This window comes from Onychostoma macrolepis, chromosome 21 (genome assembly GCF_012432095.1).
Source record: "Onychostoma macrolepis isolate SWU-2019 chromosome 21, ASM1243209v1, whole genome shotgun sequence".
Taxonomy (NCBI): Eukaryota; Metazoa; Chordata; class Actinopteri; order Cypriniformes; family Cyprinidae; genus Onychostoma; species Onychostoma macrolepis.
This window is the reverse complement of record NC_081175.1, coordinates 22,703,559-22,727,480: the sequence shown is the minus strand read 5'-3', so window position 1 is coordinate 22,727,480 and position 23,922 is coordinate 22,703,559. Positions and strand designations below refer to the sequence as shown.

General features: G+C 35.6%; 1 protein-coding gene and 1 long non-coding RNA gene across 4 annotated transcripts in view; one reads left to right on the top strand and one right to left on the bottom strand.

Moving 5' to 3' along the window:
- The window catches only part of LOC131528980 (potassium/sodium hyperpolarization-activated cyclic nucleotide-gated channel 1), a 131,717-nt gene that overhangs the window by 81,850 nt on the left and 25,945 nt on the right, over window positions 1-23,922 (bottom strand). For all 3 annotated transcript variants that reach the window (XM_058758461.1, XM_058758462.1, XM_058758460.1), the window contains exon 2: window positions 18,424-18,847. In XM_058758461.1, the coding sequence (XP_058614444.1) occupies window positions 18,424-18,847 (424 nt within the window). The remainder of the gene's footprint in view (window positions 1-18,423; window positions 18,848-23,922) is intronic.
- Window positions 11,287-19,138, top strand: LOC131528981 (uncharacterized). Its single transcript, XR_009267966.1, has 3 exons — window positions 11,287-11,466; window positions 11,557-11,672; window positions 19,091-19,138. It is a non-coding gene; the product is annotated as an uncharacterized LOC131528981 (long non-coding RNA).

Below are 23,922 nucleotides of genomic sequence, written 5' to 3'. Positions count from 1 at the left end.
ACTCTACTGGCTGAGCATGATGTGTATTTGCCAAAGGTGGGGTGAGAGAGGAAGGCAAGCAGTCAGTGGAGTGATAGAGAGAAAGAGCTGATGAAAAAAGAAGTTGTAGCAGTGGCTACAGGGATAGTGTGTTCTGAAGAGAATGTCAGTTCATTAGGAAGTATTCCAGTGTGCTTCTGTCCACTGTTGAAGGTCATCTGCCAAATGAGTAAATGAAATATAGAGCGATGGGAACAGATAGAGAGAAAAAGAGGGTGGATAGAGAGACTTGGCAGCAATTTGGCAACGCTCATGTGTACTGAGACTGCAGTCTGGACGGATTAGGACATGACAGAGAGAGAGAAAGAGGCAGAAAGATCATGGGAGAGGATCTGCAGTGGTGAGGTTACAGAAATCTGGGCCGGTTTTGCAAGATTTTGATGAGAAATAGTTTAGTTCTTATTGGGAACTCTGATGTTTGATTGTAGAATTTAGTGTTTTGGCAAACCTGAGAACAGTTTGAGACACTGGGATGTCTTCTGAAACACTAAACATGCATGTAAGATTCCTAGGGCATTTTCTTGCTGAGAGAAAGAGAAGAGGCAGAAAAGTCTTCATTTGCTTTCCATTTCATTGCTGTCTAGAAGAAACTACGAACAACTCTTAAGAGCTCTTTATAACAAATCAGTCACAAATTTGAGTTATTTAACTCACTAATTCCGCAAGAGCATTTTTTTCTTTTTTAAATGTTGCTACATTATATATATATATATATATATATATATATATATATATATATAAAGTGTTTATGGTGTCTGCTTTAGTTAATAGTTTCAAAATGTAAGCGGAACTGAATGAATCGATCACTCTTAAGAGCTAATTCTTTATAACAAATCAATCAGAAATGACTCATGAACGATTCAGTCTTGAACTGATGTTGTTCAACTCACTAAATCAGTACGAGCTCTTATTCACTGAACTGCCATTTTTTAATAAATAAATATATATATTTTCAAAAAAGTATTATATTTTTGTTTAGTATATAGTTAAGACTAGTTAACTTATTGAGGATGAACTCAAGTACTAAAAAACACGTTATTGGAATTGAACTTGTTTTCTTGTGTTTACTTGTGTTTATGGCGTCTGCTTCAGTTAATCGTTTCAGAGTGCAAGCGGAACGGAGCAACAAATAATTATTACAAATTCCCAAGATCTGTAAATTCATGTCTGGACGACACTCACGCACAGTTGAGCCATGAAAGAGAAACGCACAAACATGAAAGAGGGTGAATAAAGAGGCTTAATTTCTCCTGAGAGTGTAACACTGCAAAGACTTCTTAAAGGAGGATTTGAATTTTCTACCCTCTTTCTCTGAAGAGCATCTGTCCTGTTTTTAGTGTCGCTTTCTCTATCACATGTCTTGCTGCATTACTTAACAGCTCTTGGTCTCAGTGCAGAAATCCAGCAGAGATATTAAGCTCGGGCTTTTCATAACCATGCATAAGAATCATTTCCCCTTGGGCTTCCTTTTCTGACGCTACCATCTATGTCATCATCACCAACCCATTATCATCACGATCACAATGAAAGTGTGATCGATTCAGCTTCAGCACTCGAGGTATGAAAATGCACTATTGTATAAAACCTCCTTCGCTCATTGTGACATCTTCAGGATTTGAGTGGATTTTCACTGACGATTGTGTGATTTTTCACATGTATGGAAGGAACTAGTGCTGTTTTCTTGCAGAAGCTCATTTTGTTTTGGCCCGATTCCAACTAATCACACTACTAGGGTGACGATCCGTTTAATTCTAAAATGATTATTCCAATTTTAGTTCAGTTATAGAACAACTTGCGTTAGCCTGACAACATGCTTCATGAACTTTAGCACATTAGCACAGTTAGCACATTAATATTAGTTGTATAAATGTATAAATGACCACCTATTTTTAAAGATTGCTTTCAGCTACAGTACATATCGGTAATTGGAAGTTCCCCATGGGAGCATAATACAGATGGGCAAAAAATCTGTGACAAATGTAACTCATTCCTTCGCATCAAAAGACACGTCTCAGTACATTAACTCCACAACCCACTTGGCAACAAGACATTATAATGAATCAACCTTGGTGTCATGATGTCACTCCTCAAGATTCTGAGACCCAATCAAATTTGCATCAGTGCATGTGTTGCCAGATCAAGACAGCTGATCATTTAACCGCTTAATATTAGTGCAATTTGGGGATTAAAATGTACCTACTACCAGATATATAGCTATAAATAGACAACTATAAGGGATGGAGGTCTGATTTAATTTGAGGTCTGATGTAGTGGAGATCTGATTTAATTTAATAAGTATAGTATAAGTTGTCAACATGGCTAAAGGTGCTATTTTGGCATTGTTGCATTTATTATGTATTTAGACAGGAAGCGAAGTGGGAAAGAAAGAGGGGGGCGGGATCAGGAAAGGGCCGTGAGCCGGGACTTGAACTCAGGACACCCGAAGTGTAACAGCGCTATATATTGGCACGGTGCCCACGAGGCTATTGGTGCAGACAAAAAGAAATCAATATTGATTCTTTTTATTCTTAATGCACATAGTTGTTGTTTTTTTCTGCATGATTTATCATTGCATATTATTTACATTTTAAAAATGGTTTCTTTTCATCTTTCAGTACTTATGAAATGAGTTTCCTTTTCAGGTGACATCATCAAGGCGGCATAAGTTTCAACCAATCAGTGTTGTCTGTGTTTCAGGATGGGAGGAGTCTCCTGTGAATGATTACAAACTCTGGTAGGAAATGCCCACTTTTTATGATCCAATCAATTCCTGAATATTTACTCTGTTTTATTGATTGGTTGGTTGGTTGATTGGTTGACTGGTTGTTGGTTGGTTGATCGAGTGGTTGCTTGATTGATTGAAAACATTTCTTATTATTATTAATGATGAAAACAGTTGTGCTGCTTAATATTTTTTGTCGAAACTGTCATACCTTTTTTTCAGAAATATTATATAATATATATATATATAATTATATATATATCATTTAAAAAATTTTAAAATCTTTTTGAACGGTAGTGTACATCTGTACGGAATTTCTTCAGGTTGACTAAGCCATGATTTATACTTGTACAAACTCAGCAGTGTCGCTGACAGTGTCAAAATGTTAAAATTGTCTTAGAGGAGTAATTTCTAAGTTGTGTCCTCGTTTCACATGGTTCCCTAGTGTGCAAGTTTGTGGCAGCAGGACTTGCATGCAAGTTCACCCACCGGTCCACATCTACAGTACAGCAGCAGCTAGAAAATAAAACAGATTAGGCTAATCTGTGGAATTATCAGTCTTAAATAGTCCATGTTCCTCCTTCATTATCCAGAGTGGTCTTGCAGATGGAACGTCAACATGCGTTAAAGCTGCTCGGTGTAAATCAACAGCTTGCTGACAGAGTCACAGCTTAAAAGAATCTCAATGTCAGCATGGAATAACGCTTTATTTTTCATTTTAATTAATCTGATTAAGTAATATTAATCTGCCTTAATGAAGACAAGTTATCCCATTGGGACTGCAAATCCAAGTCTGCATTAGTCACACAGTGTCCTACACTCGTCATAAACAATGTAGTCACCTTAATGAACTTTTGCTGCTGCGGTTTCTGCTTTAGCCAACAGGGGGCAGCGCTTGGAAAAATGGGATGTTGGGTGATTCAGCATTTCCCTACCATATGTTTCTTACCAAGTTGGGTAAGTGCTTTAAGGTAGTGAAGTATAACTAAAGACCTAAAGCCCCAGCGGCCTGTTCTTTCGAAGGAAAGAACCCCAGTTGGTGCTCTTTAAATGTCACGGAAAACAGACAAATCTCATGTTGTGTTAAAAAGCAGTGGGGTGAGAAATAGTCGAGTTTCCAAAAACGGAAGCATCCAAGTCCATCCCCACTGGCACACCGAACGGCGCAGTGCGGGATGAAGCAGGGGATATTCTCTAATAATTGGATCTCAGGTGAAAATAATCCAACAACCTTCTTGCCAAGGAGGTAGATAATGAATTATTGAATCAGATCCCACATCTGCCGCTTATGGGGATTTAACCAATGCCATAGAAAAAAAGACTGCTGCGGTCATTTCTTTGTTTTTATCATGGTGTATCAAAGCATGCAGTTTGTAGTGGAGATGTGTACTATTACTTTAAGTGATCGTACAAAAAACAAAAAACAAAACGCATTTTATGCTTCAAAAAAAGCTGAAAAGAGTATCACAGCTTCCAAAAATTATTAAGCAGCACAACTGTTTCCAACATTGATGATGAATCAGCATATTACAATGATTTCTCAAGGATCATGTGACACTGAAGACTTTAGTAATAACGAAAATTCAGCTTTGCCACCACTGGAATAAATTATATTTTAAAGTATATTAAAATAATAATAAAAAAGCATTCTTTTAAATTGTAATAATATTTCTCAATATTACCGTTTTTACTGTATTTTTGATTAAATAAATGCAGCCTTGATGAGCAAAACAGACTTCTCTTTATCTATTTTATTTTTTTACTTTTTTATATTTACATATAAATTTACATATATTATTTAGGTATATATATCATTTGGAGCAGTAAAAAACTTTTGCACAAGAAATTCTGACTTCTTAAAATCTAGTTTTGCAGTACTGTTAATAATCAATAAGCAAAGTTTATTCATGTACTTACTAAATTAATTATAAGAAAATGGTTTGCTTTTAAGTGCTATGTTAATGCAGTTTCCCAGTGATGGTCTGATCATGCACTGCAAAAACATTTTGGTGTAGAATAAATTTTAACTTTTTCACTTTTGGTGTGGAAATTCTTTTCAAATTTTCGAAAAACCTTTATACATTTTTCGAAATTGTAAATAAAACAGTATTTCCAGTCATTACAGAAAAATGTAAGAAAATTTCAGTCAAAATTAAATGCACATCAGGTTCACTGCATATGTAACACTCAATGAACAGATGTTACTGTACAGCTAAGCTGTGCATTAACATCTACGCTGATCCGCAGTGTGTAAGACCATGATACATAAGCATCTGTGTCAGGTGCTATTAGATATACATACGCACACCTACATACAGAAAACACAGGACAGACAGGCAAAGAAACTGAAAGAGACAGAGCGTGAGACGCCGAACACTGAGGGCGAAACCATGTTTGCGAAAAATCTTTTAATCTGCCAGTTGCTCTAAACTCAATGGAGAATGAAGCAGCAATGCAATAATTTGCTTTGGGTAAGAGATTGATTTAGCATCGCTCTCTGTTTATGGTTTTTCCCAGCATCCCCTGATCTCCTTTGGGGCATTGAGAGGCTGGTGCCCATGGGCAACGAGCGACGAAACAACTAGTACTTGTTTATCCTCCTGTGAGCTGCAGTCCCGCCGTTTGCCTGCTCTTCCGTACGGTGCAGCGTGGGCCAGTTTTGGCCAAAGATTAATTGTTAATTGAGAGGAAGAGAGGAGAAATTGCATTAGCATGCCTGGACAAAGGGAGCCTCTTGAGAAATCTAATTAAGCAAAGACACACGAGTTTAAAGAGCAAGGAAAAATGTAAACGGGACAAAAAACAACCTGGTGCTTGGAATTTATCTTCTCAAAGTATGACTACTGATCAGCACGTGTAATGGAGGTTAGCAGAATTTGAAGAGGAAATATTTATAAGCAAAGAGATTTAAGATTAGGTTTTAGAGTCCAAATGACTGTTTTAACAAGATAATCTGTATATATATATATAATTATGAGTAAATTAATATAATATTATTTCTATAAAAACATATATAATACGTAATATAATACATAATATAATTATGTATAAATAAATAAATATTATTTTTCTACAGATCGAGAACTGTGTGTGATTGTGATTTTGGATACTTTTAGATGGTAATTGTATTAAATAAACAAGTGAGTATGAAAATTGTGAAGAATCACTGCCACATTTTACCTTAAAATTCTAAAAAATAAATAAATAAATAAATTATCAGGTCAGTATCATCAAAACTGTGAAGAAATGTCTGTTAAAATCATAAATAAATAAAATGCATTTATAAGTTATTTTACAAAATGCAATTTAAATTTTTGATTATATATTAATATATGTATCATATTTATAAAAAAATAAGACAATTATTTCAATTCAGTTATTTCATTAAATTTTTTAAATTATTTTAATGGAAGAGAGAAAAATAAGAATAATACATTACTCTGAAGATAATATATTGTAAAAATGAGCAAAATAGTTATGTAAATAATTTCAAAAACATGAAATCTTGATTCTAATTTTTCTGATTAAATCTTCTGATTCTCTCTCATTGCAGCTTAATAATCTCTGATTTAAAGATCAAATATGATCTGTACATTTCCTTCCGGGATTCACCAGATTCAGCGGATACTGACATCAAGAGGTCTGTACAACATGAATAAATATAAAGTCTTATCAGAGGTGGGTAGAGTACCCAAAAACTGTACTCAAGTAAAAGTAAAAGTACTTGAAGAAATATTTACTCAAGTAAAAGTAAAAGTAATAGTCTGAATAGTTACTTGAGTAAGAGTAAAAAAGTATCGGATAAAAAAACTACTAAAGTAGTTAGTTACTAGTTACATATACTGAATATAGTTTACTTTTATGTAGATATATAGATATTTAGATAAAATTTATATATACATATACTGTATATATATACACATATACATATGTGACCCTGGACCACAAAACCAGTCTTAAGTCGCTGGGGTATATTTGTAGCAATAGCCAAAAATACATTGCATGGGTCAAAATTATACATTTTTCTTTTATGCCAAAAATCATTAGGATATTAAGTAAAGATCATGTTCCATGAAGATATTTTTTAAATTTCTTACCGTAAATATATTAAAACTTAATTTTTGATTAGTAATATGCATTGCTGAGAACTTCATTTGGACAACTTTAAAGGCAATTTTCTCAGTATTTTGATTTTGTTTGAAAAAATTGACACTTATGACTGTGGTGCAGCGTCACATATACATATACACACACACACACACACACACACACACACACACTGCCGTTCAAAATACTTTTTGGTTTTTTAATGTAATTTATTTCAGTGATGCAAATCAGAATTTTTATCAGCCTGATTTATTATCAATGCTGTTCTTTTTTAGCTTTCTATTCATAAAAGAATCCTAAACAAAATGTCACAGGTTCCAAAAAATATTAAGCAGCAAAACTGTTCCTTGTTGAAAAACCCCGCATATGCTGGTAAGGTATGTTTTGAAGCATGGGATGCTGGTTTGAGCTGATTTAAGCTGGTCCTTTGCTGGTTTATGCTGGTCCGACCAGCTTAAGACCAGCACATGACCAGTTAAGGACCATCTTAAACCAGCAAAGGACCAGCATAAACCAGCATCCCAGCTTCAAAACATACCTAACCAGCATATGCTGTTTTTTCAACAACACTGGTAATAAATCAATATATTTTAATGATTTCTGAAGGATCATAGGACTCTGAAAACTGATAAAACAGCTGATAAAAATAAGTAACAGCTGATAAAAATTCTGATTTGCATCACTGAAATAAATTTAATTATGTATTATAAATGTATATATGTATATAATAAATGTATAAATGTATATATGTATATTTCTCTGACACGGAGAAGAGTGAAAACTCCTCACATGACTGCTACAGAACATCTGAACATAACGAAACAAATGCACTTCTTCCGTCTGTTCTGCAAAATGTAAACAAATGTAGCCTTTATTTCTGCAAGTGTAAATATTGTGAAAATATCAATATTAATTGTGTCTAGGCAAAGGCATTCCTCCTGGAACTAACGCGGGTTTGGCGGATGTTCATTTAATACTCTGTGACTCTGCTTATTTAATGAATAAATTATACATTGTATTTAATGTGTAAGGTACATGTACAACAAACTGTAATGTCATAGTGGTATCGTGTACTATAATCGAATCTATACCTGTGGAACCGACAGCACACGCCGTGTTCGTCTAATAAAGATCTTCATAGCTAGCAAACAATAGCCTTTGCTTTCAACTGACTGTAGATCCAAAGCCACGTCTTCAACGCTTTTGATATTACAACCGCTTCAGACGACTCAGCGCGCGCGGCAGGGAACTGAACGAATCATTCAAACTGATTCGCGAACCGATTCACTGGTTTGCCAACTGGTCTGATCAAGCCTTCGAACAGAATTGACTCAAAAGAATGAATCATTCGCGAACGGGCATCGCTCATTGCCCAGAAAAAAAGTAGACGGCGCGTTTGGAATAAATTGAAGGATTTTTAACTTGTATTGCATTAAGATAAAGTAACGAGAGGAGCGTCGCCCACAGTAGCTAAGTAAAAGTACCGTTTTTTCACTAAAAATGTACTTGAGTAAGAGTAAAAGTACCCATTTTTAAATATACTCTGAAAGTATTAGTTAACCAAAAAATTTACTCAAGTAAATGTAACGAAGTAAATGTAACTCGTTACTACCCACCTCTGAGTCTTATAATACTCAAAATCCTATCATACCTTACCTAATACCAAATTACTATAAGTGTAATTACTATACATTGAATAGATTCTCAGGCCTGCACAGGACTTCCAAACCATTAAAGCAGACTTCCTGCTAAAGAGACCTGCTGTGTCCAAACAGCCAGTCACATACACTCGCCGCGTGATGAGAGCTTTTAGCCTGCTGAGGAAGGCAGACCGCTTTCACACACACACACACACACACACACACACACACACACACACACACACACACACAGAGAGTGATGAGGATATTCAGTGGCTCAAGAGGCATGTGTAAGCAAGAATGTACAGAAACAATACTTTAGCCAATTAGAAGTGGCACTATAACCTGCTATTTGCATATCTGAAATCTAACCTCAACTCACTGGTGCCATTTTTAGACTTACTTTCTTGAGGCTTTTGGATGTTCACTACTATATATATATATATATATATATATATATATATATATATATATATATATATATATATATATATATATATATATATATATATATATATATATATATAATAACTTTTAATGTTTATGAAAAACGTTTCTTATGTTCACCTAGGCTCCATTTCTTTGATCAAAAATACAGTAGAAACAGTAATACTGTAAAGTATATTATTAGAAATTAAAATAACTAATTTATTAACTATATAAATGTATTTCTGTAATGGCAATGCTAAATTTAATAATTTTAAAAGACTTAATAAATGTTTATTATTATTATTATTATTAATTAAAACATATTTTTATCTTCATACATTTACCATTCAAAATTTTGGTTGGCAATTTTTTCTTAATGTATTTTTGTTTATTTATCTTTAGTGACATTTACAGTGTTACATTTATTACATAATAAAGATTTATATTTCAAATAAATGCTGCTACTTTGGACTTTCTATTCATCAAAGAATCCAAAAACAAATAAAAATAAATCACAGTTTCCACAATGTTAGGCAGCACAAAAAAAAAAAGGTTTTCAGCAATGATTAATAGAACAATTATTAATGTTAGAACACCAATAATAATTGATAATAATTGAATACCAAATCAGCATATTAGAATGATTTTTTAAGGATCATGTGACACTGAAGACTGGAGTAATGATGCTGAAAATTCAGCTTTGCATCACAGGAATAAATTAGATTTTAAAATATATAAAAAAATAAAACTAAAGTTATTTTAAAATAAAATAAGAGGATAAAATAAGAAAGTTATTTTAAACTGTAATAATATTTCACAATATTACTGTTTTATTGTATTTTTAAGCTAATAAATTTAGCTTTGGCGAGTATAAGAGACATAAAAGTTGATATGAAATATGAAAGCAGTTTTCTAGGCTGTTTTATTTGACCTCATGTTAGCACACACAAACATATAAGTAAATAAGTTTCCTCCAAATCTGAGGAAATAACTGCATAAATCGCTGGATTCTTGCTGTCAAGATAATCAGCTCAAGCTGACTCAGCCGAGTTCTGCTTTCAGGGAGGATGGTGATAGAAGCCGATCTTCTCTCGCGTCTTAAAGGTGTGGCTGAACTGTTTGTGCTACGGTTTCTAATACTTGGCAAAGATGCAAGATCTCGCTGAGGAGGCAAACAGGAAATATCCTCACCTAGCATTAACTCCCTCACCTAGCATAGCCTCCTGACACCTGTGCGCCACGCAGGGGAGGGACGTTTGTGGAGAAGGGATGAGTCACCAGAAACAAACACAGGTGCATTGAAAAACACACAGGTGGACGAGAAAACACAGTCTGACTAACAACAAAGGAAACCAACCAAAGTGATGTAGTCGCTTCTCAGGAGCAACATTTACTCTGGGATTTGGTGACCTTTTGTTTTAGAAAGGACAGTATTGACCCGTCGATTGTGACATTTGAATGCACTGTGTATTTCTGAGGTGCCAAGCACCTAGACAGTCGCCAAACAAACATGCTTTAAAATGAATCAAGTTACAATTAAAGGAATATTCGGTATACGTACATTTGTTTTAACGGACTAAATTCTTTTCTGGGATATTCAAAGGCTTCTCAGTTTATATAAACAAACAATAGATATTTCTAGAGTTATGCACTTTAATAATGCAATTTAATAATAATAAGTTGCATTACCAATTAAAATAAAATTATTGAATTATTTTTATTTATTTTTATTTTTAGCATTTACTTCAACCAAATATTTATTTATTTAGATTATGTATTATGTTAATTTTTATTAATTATTATTGAATTATTTTAGTATTTATTTTAATCAGATAAGAATACTAACTCATATATTATTTTATTTTTGTAATATTTTAATGCAATATCTTAAACATGCATTTTAATCACTGCATGTGTTTTAATCAAATCATAATTATTAATTTATGAATGTATTTTATTTTGTGATTTTTAATATTTTAATGCAATATTTTAAACATTAATTATTTTTATTTGTAGTAATTATTTTAATCAAATAATAATTTCATTAAGTTATTAATGTATTATCTTAATGTTTTAATTATTTAATATTTTAATGTAATATTTTAAACATCAATTAAATAAACTTTTAAATATATCTGTTTATTTGTTAAGATAAATGATATTTATTTTTTTATTTTGTTAATTGATTGATGAATTAATTGATTGATTTAACTGCATATTTAAAAATTAAATAAATAAACAGATTAAAATGTCTATTTGAAAATATTATTATTTATGATTAATTAACTGATTGACCTTTTTATATTTTAATTAATAAACTGATAATTAATTCCTTAATTTCAGATTTCTGAGGCTTTCTTCAAGGGCACAGTCCGATCTGAAACCTGCATAACATCCCCCAGGATCCTCACTGTCCTAAAAAAAAAAACCTGGAGGTGAAATTGGGCCTTGTCGGATGACTCGTCTCCAGACCAGTTTACTAACATTGGCGTCATTCTGTACCTCTCTGCCCCCTACGGTGCTCCTTCCGTAAGTAAGCTCAGTATGTGGGTCTGATTTTCCCCTTTTAGATCAATTTACCAGCTCACTGATGAATCATTCTGCTTGAATTTCTCCCAGGTTGAGACACGCTTAAAGAGACAGCATCATCTGACTGATGGTCACGATCTTCTGTGACCTGTTTGGTTTGGATGCATGATGTGGTTTATATGCAACCCCCATTTAAAGAAGTTAAGGTTTGATCACTTCAGCTATTTCTGGCATATTCTGCGCTTTTTATTTTAAAGTCCTCTCACAATGTTATTTAAGATATCAGACTGTTTTTGCTACTGTACCTTTAAGACTTCTATATGTTAATAGGTCTGTTATGCTTGGCAAACCTCTGTAAACTGACATACTTAACACTGTCGTTTATGAGGACAGACCAAGCATGTAAATACTGAATATGCATTGATATGCAAATATTGCAAGGCGAATGTTAATGTGTGTATGTTTGTGATATCATAACTTCTGAAAAAGCCATTTTCGCATCTAAGTTTGGGGAGGGAGATTTGTGTTAAACTCTGAATATGGATGAAATATGGATGTTAAAAACTGAGTATTAACAATATTCCTTCTAGTTTTTGTTCCTGCTGCCAATAGTTAAAACATTTTATTTTGGATTACAAATGCAATGCAATGCAATGCAAATAAAAATAAAATAAATAAAATAAATAAAATAAAATAAAAAATATATTTTTTAAATTAATATAAAAAATGAAATAAAATAAAATATAAAAAAATGAAATAAAATAAAATAAATTATAAGGTTATAACAGGTGTACATTATATATGGATGGCTGATTTAGATGGTAAAGTTACCTGTGCTAGGCAATGAGAGGGAACAGCTGTGTTTTGTTGTGGGTTCTACACTGATACACACATACACACACCATCAGGCCTCCAGAGCAGACAAAACGCTGGTGTGAGAGCAAATGGACAGATGTGACCCTCATTGACTTGGGGATTCAAGCGCTCACTTGTCTCCCCACCCTTGTCTGTTTATTTTTCCAAAATCACACCAAATGTCCAATCCCTCCTGTTTTTTCTCCATTACCTCTTTTGTTTCCATTCTTTCCTCTTAATATACCACCCATGCATGCTTGTTCCTCTCTGTCCCAATCCAAATAGCATAAGATAAGCTTTTAAGAGCATTTCAGGGACAGAATATAAAGCAAGAATGATGATCCCCTAGAAGGAGCTTCTATAACATGTCATTTTGTCATGTGGTTGCATTACTCATATGTCAGCTATGAGAGCCGTTGAGGAGATTACTTATGGTTGTGATTAGTTTCAGCTGCTGCTACTTGTTTATGTAACTGTTGTATTAAAACAATGCCACTATAATATACTACTATTCAAAAGTTTGAGGTCAGTAATATTAAGAAATGAAAGCTTGTATTTAGCAACGACACATTAAAGTGATTGTAAATCACAGTAAAGACATTGAAACTGTTACAACAGATTTATACTTTAAATAAATGCTGTTCTTTTAATCTTTCTGTTCATCAAAGAATGTATTTAGAAAAATATTAAGTAGCACAACTGTTTTCAACAGTGATAATAAGAAGAAAATGTTCTGGAGCAGCAAATCAGCATATTAGAATGATTTCTGAAGGATCATGTGACACTGAAGACTAGAATAATGATGCTGAAAATTCAGCTTTGCATCACAGGAATAAATTACATTTTAAAATATATTCAAATAGAAAACTGTTATTTTGAATTGAGCATATCTATCCGATATGTGAACTATCCGATATATAGCCTATTGTTTCTACAGTGTTGAAACCTTGAAAAATTATAGCAAGGAATGTAAGGAATTCTGGTCAATAGACCTTATTCAGGAAACACGAACAGAATGAATACTACGTGAAACCATTGTTATGTAAATTGCCACATTCAGTTCAATGCAACCATGAATAGATTTACCATTTACACAGAAATAATATAGAAAACCTTCTTCATAGCATATGTGTGCACTATTCCACCTCCCCTCCCCCTCTACTTGGGTGTCTCATCTGGAGAAACGGAAAGAGAAAGAGAGAAACAGACACAGAGGAAGTGAGAGGCAGGAAGTAAAAGAGTGATAAAGCAGGGTTAAGTAAAAACAAAAAGAAGCAATGCTACATAATGCAAAGAAGATGGAGTAGGTAAGGAAATGAGACTGAGATAAGGAGAAAGGAAAGAAATATGCATGTGAATAAAGCATATGCATAAGAAACAGATGCGAGATTGCATGTGCATGAGAAACCCGATATAACCACATTTTCTGTAAACCCTTCAAGCTCTACCGAACATCACGTCTGCTCTGCGTCGACCTCTTGATTCACACTCCAGGTTTCATTAAAGCCCATTTAGACTCTGCACCATGTCACACTGCAGCATCGTGATCCACGCGCTAACTCACGCCACAGCTGTGTTTGAGCGGATCAGGGTACAGTGACTTCATTCAACATGGCGGTAAATCCATAGAGGCGTATACACTGCGGTATATAGCACACAGACCTGCTCACGGCAGGATTTAGACAGCGATAGCGAACCCGGGAATCACAGCGTGTGCCAGGAGCACAACCCGAGGTCGGGAATAAACACGCGCTCGTTCCTGACAATCAAAACATCTCTATGAGAAGAGGGTGGGGGAGGTTTACAGCTAACTGAGAGTGGAAATATGCAGTAATGCATTCAACATGCAATATACAGTCATGGCCAAAGATATCGGCACCCTTCTCTTAGAAAATTGTTGCAGTTGCAAATGTTTTGGTACTCACATGTTTATTTATTATATTTATTTTTTCATTGGAACAACACAAAAAAACAGAGAGGAAAAGTCAAATCTAATTCAATTCCACACAGAACCCCAAAAATGCACTGGACAAAATTATTGGCACCCTCAACTTAATATTTGGTAGCATCCCATTTGGAAAAAATAACTGAAATCAATCGCTTCCTGTAACCATGAATGAGTTTCTTACACCTCTCAACTGGAATTTTGGACCACTCTTCTTTTGCAAACTGATCCAGGTCATTCAGATTTGAAGGATGTCTTCTCCCAACTGCTGTTTTGAGATCTCTCCACAGGTGTTCTATGGGATTCAAATCTGGACTCATTGCTGGCCATTTCAGAACTCTCCAGCGCTTTGTTTGTAACCATTTCTGAGTGCTTTTTGAAGTGTGTTTCGGGTCATTGTCCTGCTGGAAGACCCATGACCTCTGGTGGAGACACAGCTTTCTGACGCTGGCCACTACGTTCTTTGGTAATCATCAGATTTCATGACACCGTTCACACAGTCAAGGCATCCAGCGCCAGAAGCAGCAAAGCAACCCCAAAACATCTTTGAACCTCCACCATGTTTGACTGTAGGGACTGTGTTCTTTTCTTTGAAGACCTCATTTCTTTTTCTGTAAACAATGCCATGATGTCCTTTACCAAAAAGCTCTACTTTTGTCTCATCTGTCCACAGTACGTTCTCCCAGAAGGATTGTGGTTTTGTCACATAGGTTTTGGCAAACTCCAGTCTTGCTTTTTTATGCCTTTGTGTCAGCAGTGGTGTCCTCCTGGGTCTCCTACCATCATTCAGATGGTGACGGATAGTGCGAGCTGACACTGTTGTACCCTGTATCTGCAGATCAGCTTGAATTTGTTTGGAAGTTAATCGGGGTTCTTTATCCACCATTCGAACAATCCTTCGTTGTAATTTGTCATTAATTTTGCTCTTCCGTCCACGTCCAGGGAGGTTAGCTACAGTGCCATGGGCTGTAAACCTCTTGATGATATTGCGCACAGTGGACACAGGAACATTAAGATCTCTAGTGATGGACTTGTAGCCTTGAGATTGTCCATGTTTTTCCACAATTTTTTCTCTCAAATCCACAGACAACTCTTTACACTTCTTTCTTTTCTCCATGCTCAGTGTGACACACAACACAAAGGTTGAGTCAACTTTTCTCCATTTTAACTGGTTGCAAGTGTGATTACTATATTGCCCACACCTGTTACTTGCCACAGGCGTGTCTAAATACAAATTACAGGAGCATCACATGCGTGAAAAGCAATTATTTCTTACAATTTTGACAAGGTGCCAATAATTTTGTCCAGTCCATTTTTGAGTTCTGTGTGAAATTTTATCTAGTTTGACTTTTCTTCTCTGTTATTTTTTTTGGTTTTTTTTTTTTTGTGTATTGTTGCAGTGCAAACAAAAACAATAAGTACTTGAATACCAAAACATTTGCAATTGGAACAATTTTCTGAGGGAAGTGTTGCATTTTCTGACAGAATTGCAAGGGTGCTGTTATTTTTGTCCATGACTGTATATAGATATAAATATGCAAGTAACATCTTGTTTTTTATATATTGCTTTGCAATAAAGAAACAGCATGGCAATGAGAGGTCAGAAAGGAAGACAGGGAGAGATAGAGCTGATAGTCATTTCCCAGAATGCATCAGTGCAGCATGAGAGAGGGTAAATGGTGTGTATAATGCAGATACTTCCGGGGATGCCGTAAATAAGTGCTTAGTAAAGCCTCTGGCCTGTTTTAGCCTGTGGTTCTGGATTACTACTTCAAAATATACATTTTTACTGCATTATTTGGTCATAATTAGGTCATATTAGGGTTCAAGGTTCAAACACGCACTTAACCCTAAACTTTTGCATTTAGACATGAATGACACCTCATGGCTTTTCGTGGAGAGATGTGCTATTAATATTCTAAGCTGTCTGACTTATCAGTTTTGCATGGTGGATAATAAAACAAGCATGAATATACAACCTAGGCTAATTAGAAAACATGCCTCTACCTACATTTAAAAATATAAAAAAAATGGACCTGTACATGAAATTGGCAGAATTTTCCAACTGAAATGAACACTAGTGGCTTTAAAACACCAACAACATTTATTCCTTTTACTGCATTATTTGGTCATGATTAGGTCATTTTTAGGGTTAAAGGTTCAAACACACACTTAACCCTAAACTTTTGCATGTTTCTTGCCCCAAACAATTAGCATTTAGACATGCCTCTACTTACATTTAGATTCATTCATTTTTAAATGTAGATAGAGGCATGTTTTCTATAAGCTGTATTATGATTATGATTACAGGGAGATATTTGATTAATAAAGATGTATTTTTGCACAGTTCCTTGCACAATACTATGTTATCACGTCAAAACTGTTACCACAGTGCATGATTTTTAAACAAACTTATTCTGACAGTGGCATCACATGACTAGCTCCATATGTAAGGCTTTCTAATGTGGTAAACTTGCTTGTTAGTCCACCTAGTACAGTGTTGCATTCGCAATGTAAACCTCCCGAGTATGAGTCCTGTGAAGTAAGTCATGACACTTGATAAATAAGCTCAAAGATTTGTAAAAGCAAGCTAAAATGCTATTGTTGCTTCAGCAAACCTGTTTTTAGCTCGTTTGGTTTTCTTAACATTATCAGAGCGACAGAGCATTAACCTTTTAGCGTCTCTCACTGGATATTTCATTTCCGAACTACCACTATACAGTATGTGCAGGCAATGTAATAAAATGTTGCCAGATTCAAGTTATCTATTTTGGATAAAACTGAATGCTTTTAGTCCCACTGGACATTGCACTTTGAAAGTGTTGCAAAACATGCAAGAATCAACGTATAATCATTTTGCAGAAATGTCGCCAGTGGCATATTTGTACAATGTGACTGCATTGGAAATCCCCTAAATTTACATTGACTTCAGTGGGCTCTTTTAAATTGGACTATAAAAGGTGAATTACGTATTTCTGCGTCACAGTTTCTGTAACCACCCAAAACATGCTAGAAACCACATATCACTGCCTTATAAGCCACATAGCAACAGTTTGGCAATCACACACAACACCTTAGCATTATGATGGTGAGTTCTGGGCTTTGTTTTTAGCACTATGTGTTTTTGGCAATGTTTTTGTTTTCTGTCTGCAGCGTAAAGAAAAATGTTAATGAAGTCCCTGTCCTAACTAATCCAATGGTAGATGTGCAGCAGAAAACAATAGTAATGAATCAGCCGTGATTATTGTCAGCCACATTAGTTTGTTTTACTCTTCCTGAGAGGTACATCTGTATTTCAATTAGGTAAGATCAGAAAGCGTCGACTCTGCTCTCTACCAGTCCAGACTTGGGCTTCTGCCAGCTGAAGAGGAAGAAGAACTGGCTTTAAGAGTTTAATAACCCGCAGGGCACCAAAACAAAGAGTGATATCTTCCTTCTCCAGCTTTCAAACCTCCTCGAAACTCCTGATGTTGCATTTTTTACTTTGGAAAGATCAGCTAACCATATCTTTTTTTATCAAGCAATAGTTGTCTGAGTTGGGTTAACTTTCATAACATAAGCTGTAATTTACTGTACAACTGGCTACGGATAATAGCAGGTGGGAAGCAGAAACATGCAGTGTTTTTCAGACGAAAGTGACCTTAAAGTGCAACAACGCTCTTGTGAAACCAGCCAGTTGGGGAGGGCTTGCAAACCATATGCGTCATGTGAAGATTAATGCTTTGTATTTTAGCTTAGGGTGTCTCAGACAGAGGTGGGAATGAAGTGCTCTAGCATGAATACCGAGGTATTTAATAGTTTTGCTCAACTGCTCTCACAGCGTTGAAGAGGTCGGTTCCTCTTCCAGCTCTCGCTCCCCAATGCGGCTCTTGAGGTGTTGCCGAGGGCGAAACAGCAGATATGCTTACCTTAACCCCCAAATAAGTCTCTCCACCTCTTAAAGAGTGTGCGTCAGAGGTCTCAGAGAGGGGTGTCTGCTGCAGAACAACACCTGAGCTCAAAGAACCTTGGGTCGATTGCGTCAAACACATGCAAACACACCTAAATGCACACAACGTCAACTAACATCTCTTCTAACAAATCCAAGACGTGTTACTAAAGGCCATCTGTGTCATCTTTCGTTCACTCACACACTCATACACACACTGTCCCCTCACCTCCTCCCACTGGTGGATGTATCTGATGAGGCGTGAAAGCCTGAGAAGACGGAGCAAGCTGAGGATTTTGGTGAAGCGTACGATACGCAGTGCTCGGGCTGTCTTGTAGACCTCTGAATCGAAGCCTTTCTCCACTATTAGAAAGATATAATCCACCGGGATGGAGGACAGGAAGTCTACCACGAACCAACTCTTCAGGTAGTTCATCTTAATGACTTTTGGGTCCAGGATGATCTCTGAGCTCTCCTCATTCACAATTCCCGTTCGGAAGTTCATGACCAGGTCCACCAGGAAGATGGTGTCCGAGGCCACGTTGAAGATGAGCCAGCTGGTAGTGGTTTGCTCGGAAAAGAAGGTAATTCCCACAGGAATGATAATTAGATTCCCCATCATCATGATGAGCATTATCAAGTCCCAGTAGAACCTGCAGGGGAGACAGAAAGTGACGTGTTAAAGTGGGACCACTTGAAGGCAAAACTGTTTTTCTCCCAGCAAAATTAGAATTAAAAAATTGGTTCCCTTTCTATTCATGAGTGCAGATTTGAATTGATTTGGCCACACCTCACAGGAAGTTGAATTGGAATATGAACTAAATTCAAAATGCATTTTTTCTTTCTGTTTGCTATCAATTCAAATTGGAATTATAAAGCATTCTCTTTTCGTTTAGAATGTCACACAACCCTCCAGCTCATTCCGGCATGGATTTCCTGATTTGGATACATCAGCATCCCATTCTGAAGACCAGCATTCAAAACACAACATTTGCAGGTCGTTTCAGCAGGTATGAGAGGATTTCTGGTCAAACGTATGGCTTAACCATTTCCATTACCTGATCTATCAAAGATTTAACCATGAATTGACTTTACAACCACTTCAAAAGCACTTTCACATTCCTTCCCATCCTGATTCTATTCCTGATAGCAGGAAAATGCTAGCCCTGTTCAGCATCAAGATGATGTAGCAGGACTGGCAAGATTAAATTCCTGCTCTTTTCTGCTGGAATGCCCTCACTGCAATGGCCCTCAGATATTTGTGATGTTTCTCTGGGTCCTGTCTAACAGACTTCCTTCAGCGATCAGTACAGCTCGTGCCTGCAGTCCACACATGATGCACTACAGTTCATTTCCCTGTCGCTTTTGATATCACCGCCAACACTTCCTGCTGGATTGCCGCCCTGTGACTGCGCAGCACGGCTCACGCGTTGCTCTCTGGATGAGAAGGCAAAGAGCCACAGGACCGAAAAGGCAAGAGGGCGATTGTAACATGAGAGGGTTTCCCTCTCTTATGTGAGAGTTGTATGTTTACAAGCGTCTGTGTGCGTCATTCTGCTTTGCTTTGCTTGTACAATACCCAGAAAGCTAATTAAAGGTACAGGCTTTAATTGCTGAGGCAGCAGCACTTGAACCCTCAGGAATTAACTTGTGTTTTGAAAACATGTGAATGGAGCCACCATAGGGGTGAATGGAATCGCGGCAGCCGTTTGAAGGTGTTTGTTGATGCAGTACCACTGGCGGCCTGCTGGGCCCAGCAATTACACAGTATGCACTTTATTAATGTGTACTGCTAACAATCTAGCAAGGTAATAGAAGTGTTAACTATCCTTTGTGTACCAAAAGTCCTCAAGTCCTCAAACAGCCCATTGGGTAATGGATAAAACACAAATCATGTCAGTTGCTATACAGTAAACCTCATGAATACACATTTCTATTTCAAATCAATGCCTTTGAACTATCCATTGAGCAAAGAATCTAAAAATAAATAATCACCGTTTCCAAAAAAAAATATTAAGCAGCAATAGTTTCTTGAGCAACAAATCAGCACATTAGAATGATTTCTGAAGAATCATGTGACACTGAAGACTGGATTACTTCACAGGGATAAATTGCATTGCAAATTACATTAAAGTAGAAAATGGTTCTACAACAATATTATTGTTTTTACTATATTTTTGGTCAAATAAATGCAGCTTTGGTGCACATAAAAGACTTCTTTCAAAAACATTTGAAAAGTCTTATCAACCCCAAACTTTGTAACGGTAGTGTATAAACATCTAAATTATAAAAATATCAGCATTATCAATTATGAGCATTTATCACTGGACCGCTAGACCATCATTTTGTTTGTCAGCCAACAGTAAACCACTAGACCATATCTCATTGCTTAGCTGATGTTATATAATCATAATATAAAACGTTAGTTACATTTTGAAAAGCTCACAAAATTATTATCAGTTGTAGTTTGTGATACTCTGCAGTCTCAGTATGTCCTTCATTCTCTCTCTTCACCAGAGCACTGAACTCGTGAGAGATTTTCAGTTGCCTGGCAGAAGATGCAGTGCACAGCGAGAAGAATCGCATTATGATTTCAAACCTTCAGTGTTACGTAACAAGACACCAGTGTTAAACAGACATGCGAAGAATTGAAGGACAAAACGGCAGTATTTGGACTGACTGCTTATTTAATTCATTCCAAATCTGAGGGAAAAAAAGGAAAATGTTTTTGTATACTTACTCAATTATCAAAATATCATTGTATGTTTTTATAATTATTAATTTAAATTTTAGTTATTTATATATATATATATATATATATATATATATATATATATATATATATATATATATATATTGTGATTTAATTGATCATCATCCTTGATGCTAATTTACTCTTACTGATAATGCCGTCAAAATCATTTCTGACAGCAGGAACACCAGTGGGCTGTTTTGATATCCACTGGTCAAGAAGATGCTTCTGATAAATAATGAAACGTCAGTCCGCCTCCATTTTCATGTCTCGCAGTGTTTGTCTGCTTTGGCAGACCGGACATGTCCCTGAAATGGCTACAGACTCTGCAACACATATAAAACATCCAAGCGTAAATGAATGTTTTGCTTCTCGACATCTATTTAGCACAGGTTAAAGACTTCCATTGTCAACTCGCAAGCGCAAATCTAATGTTTGACAACAAGCCAAACCAAACACAAGTGAAGTAATTAGCGAACACTGCTACGTTGGTGGTATTACTCATGCCACCTAATGTGAAGAAATCTTCCTCAGCACAAAGTGAAAAATAGCCCGTTTTTATGTCTGCCATGAGCAGACATGAGTCAGCTCTCTGAACACTCTCTGATAGGAGTCCAACAGACAACAGAAGAGATTTTTTTGCAACACTGAAATGTTCAGAGGTCAGTGTACTGCATATACACACACACACATGCTGTAATTGCATTAATGTAGCCTCTGTGTCTTGTAAAAACCAAAGCCAGACGTATTTTGACGGGCGCCGGACTGGCCTAGAGAACCACACAAAATGTCCCGGCCACTGATAACGGCATACATCCATGAACTAAAATAGATGCTTTCAAGAATCCTATCTCATGCTAAAAAGCCCTGGCTGGTGCCTCCGATGAGGCCGATGCACTTGGCTGTAATGGATCTGAGCGAATGAGAAAAGCTCTCGGCCTTGCTTTATAAATATCTACCGATCCGGTATCAAATAATTGTCTGTGCTTCGGTCCAAACAGGCATCTTCGGTTAATAATATCCACCTTGGTTATTTTTACTTTTGGGACCTCTAAAAAGATGAAAGAATTCATTATTTGATATTGCTTCTGCTGTTGGTTGCAGTATAGCTGGGATTGTGAATGAATCACGTGTGGAGGTATATCGAGTACTCATATTGAGAGAGGTTTGACAAACCGTTTTGCTTTTGTAACTGTAGCCTTGACTACCGAATGACAGACAGGCTGTATTGTCACAGAGGTGGGACGGTTGCCATGTGACCATCTGTCCTACTGGTGAATGCTAAAGACAAGCATAGAGGACGTGACCCCGACACAATGGTTGTATATGCTCGAATGCACTTTTCTGTCTCTCTACAGCAGCCACAACTTCATTTCAGTGTGGAATTGGGTTCTTTAAAGGACAAATCTGAATTTCAAACTCAAAAACCCGAATCATTGAGTTGAACTTAAGAACTGAATCAGACTGGATTGCTAATCATTCAAACTGGTTTTATGAACTCAATGAACCGATTCACTGAAAGATCCAACTCATATGAACAATTTAGAACATTGCTACTCCTGTCATAAAACTTTCACATATTCACATATACTGTATATACACAATCCCAGCTCTCTCTCTCTATATATATATGTGAACACAATATATATAGAGAGCTGGGATTGTGTGTATATATTTATATATTTGATGAGCTTAAAGGGACAGTTCAACTAAAAATTTAAATTCTGTTCATTTACTCACATTCGAACCAAAAATTGGAATAAATAAAAATGTTTAACGTTTTGGAAAGTTTCTTAAAGGGATAGTTCACCTCAAAATGTAAATTATGCTATCATTTACTCAAGTTGTGCCAAACCTGTATGAGTTTCTTTATTTTTGAACACAAAATAAGATATTTTGAAGAATGTTGGTAACCAAACAGTTGATGGTAGCCATTGACTTCCATAGTATTTTTCCATACTATGGAAGTCAATGGCTACACTCAACTGTTAATAATAATAATAATAAAATAAACTCATACAGGTTTGGAACAACTTGAGTAAATAATGAGAGAATTTACATTTTTGGGTGTACTATCCCTTTAAGAAACTTTGCAAAATGTTAAACATTTTTAATTTATTCCAATTATTGGTTATATATATTATATAAAAATTAAAAGATTATAAAATAATAATATTTTCTATATAAAATATATTTTTACATGTACAAGTATAACAGTCCTACAAGTCATATACATATAACATACACAAGTCCTCTGTAGTCTTATTTTTATACAAGATATGGTAGGTAGGTAGGTAAGATAGATAGATAGATAGATAGATCACTGTAAAAAGTGATGTTGACTTAACTTAAAAAAAATTGAGGAAACCCGTTGCCTTAAAATGATTAAGTAAATAAATAAATAAATAAATAAAAAAAAGTTAAGCAAACTTGACAATTCACTTAACTTATTTTTTTTAATTACCATTTACTTAACCATTTTAAGGTAACGGGTTTCCTCAATTTTTTTAAGTTAAGTCAACTTATCACTTTTTACAGTGATTAAGTTGTCAACTTATCACTTATAGATAGATAGATAGATAGATAGATTTTTATTTTATTTTATTTTTTGGTGGACATAAAGAGCCACAGATTGCTCTTAACTTGCTGTGGCCTGTTTTCAGAGCTCTGCAGTCACACTGCATTCATAAATTGGGTGTTCTTCAGCATTGTATCCGAGAAAAAAAAAAACAGACTTAGGCTATTTAAAGAGTACCAAGGGGCATCCGTTTGGAAAGAGTGAGACACACACTCACAAAGACCTTTATTAGACTTTGGGACATGTCTTTGAGACAAGCCTCCAAAAAGCAACAGCAAAAAGCATCAATAATGCAAGACAAACTTGCATGCCCCTAAAAATAGAGGTTAATCTGGGTTTAGAAATCAGAGGCCGTTTGATAGGGAGAAGAAATCTGCTCACATACAAATCCTGCTTTT